We start from the raw sequence: 6,888 nt of genomic DNA, 5'->3' as shown, positions 1-6,888 counted from the left end.
CGGCCCTGCGGCTGGCCGGCCACCACGTGGCGGGACTGGATCGGACTTGAGACTCCAGAGGAATTGAGTCTCCTCTGCCCTGGTCTTTATGGGGCGGAGGGACGCCCTGGGGCCCAGATCTGTGGACACTGGTCTGCCGCGGCTTTCTCCCCCAGGCGGCTGTGCCCAGAGTCGTACACCCGGGGGACAACCCTAGTCGCGTGGCGCCCGAGAAGCCGCCCCGGAAAGTTGAGTCCTCGCGGACCCCTGCCGGGCCCCAGGACCCCGGCTGTGGGACCCGCCCCGTGGCCAACTCTGGCGTCTCCTCTCCCACCTCCATCCCATCAGCCTCCCTTTTTAATGGAAGGCTTTCCCCATGGCCGGTGATTTTTCAGAACACGGGAGGAGACCTGGGCATCTCTCCAAATCTGGGAACTGAACACTTTTTTATATTAACCAATTGCTTGTCTATCTTTAAAACCAAGCATTCACTCCGCTTGGCTCTCCCATTCCCCAAGTTAAATGGATCCCTTTACCATGTCCCCTTACCACCACGAGGAGAACTTGATTGTAGTATATATAATCAAGTGCTATTATAGAGGCAGACGGCAGCTGGGATGAATGCTTTATCAGGCTATAATTTAAATATTCTAAGAGCTTGCAATCTTTCAGATCCCTTATATGGTGCAAGCATTGATTAGTCAATCTTAACTTTTATCTGTTTGGATATGCTACACCTTTTTGCAGTTGGCATTGGATTATTAGACCATGTTTCAAATTTCATATCGTTGCCCCTTTTATTTTCCCAGACCTGTTTTCACATGTGGCGGTGTTCTTACCGGAGAGTCTGGATTTATTGGCAGTGAAGGTTTTCCTGGAGTGTACCCTCCCAATAGCAAATGTACTTGGAAAATCACAGTAAGCATTTTTTTAATATAGGTATTCTCCTGGAAGTGGGTACTGGAAACAGTGGAAGGCTGCTGCCTTGTTCCCTCAGGATTCGGGTTGGAGGCAGATGCCCGCAATGGTGAAATGTTGGATTTACCTCAACTATGTGAAAGATTTTTATGAGTCGATCTAGTCGTGCCGTGCATTAGCGATTAGAAAAGGCACAAGATAATGCTTGAAGGAATACATTCTTAAAGCAGATGTGTTTCTGAAAACCCAGCCTGACTCAGTTGAATTTTGTAGATTTATACTTAAGGCTATTTTCAGCTCAAGGCCTGTTGTAATGCCCTTTAGAAGTTATTTGTTGTCCCTGCCTTCATAAATTCCCAGTGGGAAATAGAAGATTAAAGGTAGTGCTTTGACTTTTCTGTACCCATTAGGAGGAAAAAAAAGAAAAGAAAAAAGAACACACTTAGTGGTCCTGGGTTGAAGCCACCACTAAAGGCAATCTAAGAAAAGAGAATGAATAAGGGTGGGGGACAGACACTTAAATAGCAACCAAGGGCCAATAAAATGCCCATGCTGGTTAGTAATGGTGTAGATTATGCTGAGTCAAGATAAGAAGCCTGATTCAGAGATAGCCAGTTTTTTTTTTTTTAAGTCTGGATTTAGAGTCAGCTAGAGTGAGTCATCCTTCCAGTTAGTGTAGCCCTGACTGTATCTTCATTTTGTTGTTGTTGTTGGGAAGTTGTTTGGTAATTGAACACGTTGGTGCACTGAGAGACTCATTCAGATTGTGCTACTCGAAGATTATGATTTTTAAAAGTAGCTACCCCTGACTGTGTAAACTAGCACTTACTGTGTGCCAGGCACTTATTGTGCCAAGTAGTTAATGAGTATAATCACCCTCAATCCTCAAAGCCATTCTAAGAAAGTGACTATTATCATCCCTATTTCATAGACGGGGAAGCTGAGGCCTGAAAGCATTAGAAATTGACTTCATCAAACAGGTGATAAGTTCCACTTTGTGCAAAGTAAAACCCATTTTGCAGTGGGTCATTCTCAACAAGAAGGTCATTTGGCGGGCAGCCATGAGAGGTTCACCTCCCTAATATAAAACATGGCTCTTATATGCATTGATGTCCTCTTGTAAAATATCAACCATCTCATGAACTGGTACAGATTTTATCATGTTCTTGTTGCACATGGGGCCAGGAGAGAAGTCATAGAAAATAGCTTTGGAACACTGATATTGACATAAATGTGAAGTAAGTCTCCGAAACAAACATAAAGATAACTTGGGGCTCAGCACAGTATCTCAAGCCTGTAATCCCAGCACATTGGGAGGCTGTGACGAGGGGATTGCCTGAGCCCAGTGGCTCAAGACCAACCTGGGCAACTTGATAAGACCTCATCTCTACAATAAATCAAAAAATTAGCCAGGCATGGTGGTGCATGACTGTAGTTCCAGCTACTTGGAAGGCTGAGGTGGAAGGATCACCTGAGCCCAGCAAGTTGAGGCAGCGGTTGCCATGAGCATGCCACTGCACTCCAGCCTGGGCAACAGAGTGAGACTCCAACTCAAAAAAAAAAAAAAAGATAACTTGATTTTCCTATTGTAATTATGTTTTCATTGTAATTGAATGATTGTAAGTTTTAAATGATCCAAGAAAATCAATGGCCAAGAAGCATTGTGTGCCTAATCAGTAGAACTTCATGATTGGCTATGTATTCTGGGTATTGCATGGCAGTGTTGGTATGGCGTCAAACTTTAGGATTAGGGAGATGTCCAGTAAAGGCATTTCTTGATAAAGGAGGGCTTTGCCTTGTGAATGAGGTCTCTGCCTCACTCTTCTTCGTGGAGGCGGGAAGCGTAATGGGTTCTCCATCTGGATGTGATATAAGGAAAAGTCCTGTGAACCCAGCAGTCAGACTTCCCCGGATGCAAATTCTTGTTTCATCGCTCACAAACTGTGTGGCCAGGATTTATCTTCTGTAAACCTCAGGATTATTGTGCAGACAGAATGACAGCGCATGTAAAACCCTTCATTCAGCTCAGTGCCTAAGCGGGGAAGAAGCTTGATCTGTCTGAAGAACAAATTACGGAGGTCAGAGTGGCTGGAAGAGAATGAACAAGAAACACTGAGAAGAGAAGATGTGAAAAAAGTGGGCAGGACCCTGCAGACTATCATCACGAGGAGTTTGAATTTTGTTTTGAGTAGGAAGCCACTGGAGGATCTTAAGCAGAGGAATGAGACTGTCTGATTTTAAAAGGCCACTCTGGCTACTGTGTGGAGGATGAACTGTAGGGAGTTAAGAGTGGAAGCAGGGAGACCAATTAGGAAGCTGCTGTGGTATCCAAGAGAGAGAAGATGGGGGTGGAGTGAGTAGCAAAGAAGAAGAAAAGAAGGAGTCTTCTGCCTACAGTATTTTCCCAGCAGTTCTGACTGTGGAGTAGGGTAGCCCCAGACTCTGTCCCCTTGCCTGACTGCTGTTCCAGGAAGGGCTACACTCTACTATGCCTCTTCCAAGGCCATCTTGTAAAGATTTTCCCAAAACTGGTTGATCCAGTCCATTTTTTCTGCTCCCTCAGTCAGCAGACCAAGAATTGTGCTCCCATTGGGTGATTCAATATCACTTTTTTTTTGAGTTGGAGTCTCACTCCATCACCCAGTCTGGCTTATGGCTATACCAGCATCAATCTGCTGGACTCAGGCAATCGTTCCACCTTAGCCTTCCAAGTAGCCAAACTACAGACACGCACTACCATGCCCGGATAATTTTTTGATTTATTGTAAAGATGAGGTCTTGCCAAGTTGCCCAAGCTGTTCTCAAACCCGTGGGCTCAGGCAATTCCCTTACCTTGGCCTCCCAAAGTGCTAGGATTACAGGCTTAAGCCACTGTGCCTGGCCTCAATATCACTTTTATTAAAACATCACAGAGGCTGAGTGGGTGGCTTATGCCTTTAACCCTAGCACTTTAGGGGCTGAGACAGGAGGATTGCTTGAGCCCAGGAGTTCAGGACCAGCCAGGGCAACATAAAGAGACTTCATCTCTACAAAAAATTTTTAAAAATTTAACTGTTGTGGTGGCACGTGCCTGTAGTACCAGCTACTCAGGAGGCTGAGACAGAAGGATCCCCAGAGTTCAGAAGGTCAAGGCTGTAGGGAGCCATGAATATGCCACTGCACTCCAGCCTGGGCAACATCATGAGACCCTGCCTCTAAATTTAGAAATAAAGAAAAAGAAGAAAAATGCCCTAGTCCTGTATGGGATGTGGACAGGAGTTGAGTGTGATTTGACAGGTAAGGTGTATATGATCCTTTGGGAAATGGTGACCAGGCTTAGAAAAACAACAGGATTGGGCTGAGGCAAAAGTCACCCCTGTTGATTTAAGAATGAAAATCAGCCAGGCATGATGGCTCAAGCCTATAATCCCAGCACTTTGGGAGACCGAGGTGAGAGGATTGCCTAAACTCATGGGCTAGAGATCAGCTTGGGCAATTTGGTGAGACCTCTTCTCTACAATAAATAAATTTAAAAAACAAACAAACAAGACGGGCATGGTAGCACACACCTGTAGTTTCAACTACTTGGAAGGCTGAGGTGAAAGGATTGCCTAAGCCCAGTAGGTCAAGGTTGCAGTGGCCATGAGAGTACCACTGCACTCCAGCCTGGGCAACAGAGTGAGACTCCGACTCAAAAAATAAATAAATAAATAAAAGAGAACCAGTAACTCCACCTATGCCAAGCCCTGCAGCAAGAAATGAAACTCCAAATGTTGACATCTCACCGCCTGGACCCTTGCGCTACAATGGTTCTACTGTAGAACAAGATTGTGGGAGAGAGCAAGAGATCTCTGAGATCCCCAAGGCAAGTGGGGGAAAATGGGCTGTAGTGAACAAGAACACTGCCAGTGTGAGGTACTTCGCTGCCACACAGCCAAGAAGCATCTGGAAGTGCCCACCAGGCACAGTGCTGGGTGCTGGAGACACTCTGATGACTTCAGAGGCTGTGTGCAGATATGAGGAGCTGCCTCCTAGGAGGTGTTGTTCCCAATGCCCTGAGTGGGAAGTGAGATAAAGCCCGCCAGGCACCAGGCTTTCATTGCTCCACAGGCGTCATTCCATCAGTTGTTTCATTATAAATTCATTGCAAACTTGGCAAATCACCAGTACTTCTTTTCTTTGATTATTTCATCAAAACGTGTTCTTTTTGTTTGTCTTTTGTTTCTTTGTTTTGAGTTGGGGTCTCACTCTGTTGCCCAGGCTGGAGTGTAGCAGCACATTCATGACTCACCGCAGCCTCAAATTCCTGGGCTCAAGCGATCCTCCTGGCTCAGCCTCCCAAGTAGCTGGGACTATAGGCGTGTACCACCATGTCAGCTAATTTTTTAATTTTTTTGTAGAGATGAGGTCTTGCTCTATTGCCCAGGCTGGTCTCAAACTCCTGGGCTCAAGGAATCCTCTGGCATCTGTCTCCCAAAGTGCTGGGATTACAGGCATGAGCCATCATTTCCAGCTCATCATGTGTTCATTCTATAATTTCCATAATAGAATTAGAGCTACATAGTGACGATTCAACACAAATATGTTTTATTAAAAGAAAACAATATATAAAAGAAGACAATAATAGCAAAATAATACCTCATGAAAGCATTCCCATTCAGAGTCTGGTGTGGGCTAAGGATGGATAAGTGAAAGCAACTGAATCTTTGCTTATAGCAACTGGAAATGAGAGGAAACTTAACTCCTAGACCCTTCTGGCAACTCTCCTTGAACAGATATCTAAGAATTATTATTCAAAATTGGTTCCCAAACTTAACAGTAAATACCACATATGAATGTGTAACACAGTTGCTGTTACTATCTAACCAAAACAACTGTTGGTGTGCAGAGATAGATAAAAATGATTTTGTTCTAAAGAAAGAAAAGGCCCAAATAAACACAATTAGAAATGCAAAAGATCAAGTTACAACTGACCCTGAAGAAATACAAAAGATTATCAGAGGTTACTATGCACACCTGTATGGAAACAAATTTGAAAACCTAAATGAAATGGAGGATTTTCAGACATCACACAACCTCTCAAGGTTGAAACAAGAAGAAATTGAAACCCTAAATAGACCAATAATAACTCAGGAATTTGATTCCCTCATAAGAAAACTACCTACAAAAAACAAGCAAACAAAAAACCCTGGACCAGATGACGTCCCAGCAGACTGCTACAAAACATACAAGGAGGAGCTGATACCAACCCTATTGAAGGTATTCCAGGCAATCAAGAAAGACAGAACTCTTCCCAAATCGTTTAATGAAGCTAACATTATGCTGATACCCAAACTGGGCAAAGACTCAACAAAGAAAGAGAACTATAGGCCAGTATCCCTGATGAAATGAACATAGATGCAAAAATTCTCAACGAGTTTCTAGCAAATCAGATCCTACAACACATCTCAAAAATTATCCACCATGACTAAGTAGGCTTCATCCCTGGGAGGCAGGGCTGGTTCAACATCCACAAGACCATAAATGTAACGTCCACAAAACCATCAACAGTTGTAAAAACAAGAACCACATAATTAAACACAGAAAAGGCTTTCAACAAAATCCAGCATCCGTTGATAAAAACCCTTGAACACCTAGGTATAGAGGGAACACACCTCAAAATAGTAAGAGCCATCTATGATAAACCCACAGCAACATGTTACTAAAATGGACAGAAATTGGAAGCATTTCCCCTGAAAACTGGAACTAGAAAAGTCTGCCCACTCTTACCCCTCCTGTTCAACATATGTTGGAAGTCCTAGCTAGAGCAATCAGACAAGAGAAGGAAATCAGGGGTATCCAAATAGAAAAAGAGGTTAAGCTATCCTTCTTTGCTGACGTTATGATCCTATAACTGGAAAACCCAAGGGAATCTGTCAAAAACCTCCTTGCACTGATAAAGGATTTTTGCAAAGTCTCAGGGTACAAAATTAACATGTAAAAGACAGTTGCATTCTTTTTTTTTTTTTTTTT

At 43.8% G+C, this 6,888-nt stretch overlaps 1 protein-coding gene across 1 annotated transcript in view; it reads left to right on the top strand.

Annotated features, from left to right (window-relative positions):
* The window catches only part of PCOLCE2 (procollagen C-endopeptidase enhancer 2), a 90,129-nt gene that overhangs the window by 6,900 nt on the left and 76,341 nt on the right, over positions 1–6,888 (top strand). Inside the window, exons 3-4 of the mRNA XM_021706170.1 lie at positions 156–362; positions 745–897. Coding sequence (XP_021561845.1) covers positions 156–362; positions 745–897 — 360 coding nt within the window. The remainder of the gene's footprint in view (positions 1–155; positions 363–744; positions 898–6,888) is intronic.

This window comes from Carlito syrichta, unplaced genomic scaffold (assembly GCF_000164805.1).
Source record: "Carlito syrichta isolate Samal-C Ts95f unplaced genomic scaffold, Tarsius_syrichta-2.0.1 Scaffold315320, whole genome shotgun sequence".
Taxonomy (NCBI): Eukaryota; Metazoa; Chordata; class Mammalia; order Primates; family Tarsiidae; genus Carlito; species Carlito syrichta.
This window is presented reverse-complemented; position numbering and strand designations above follow the sequence as displayed.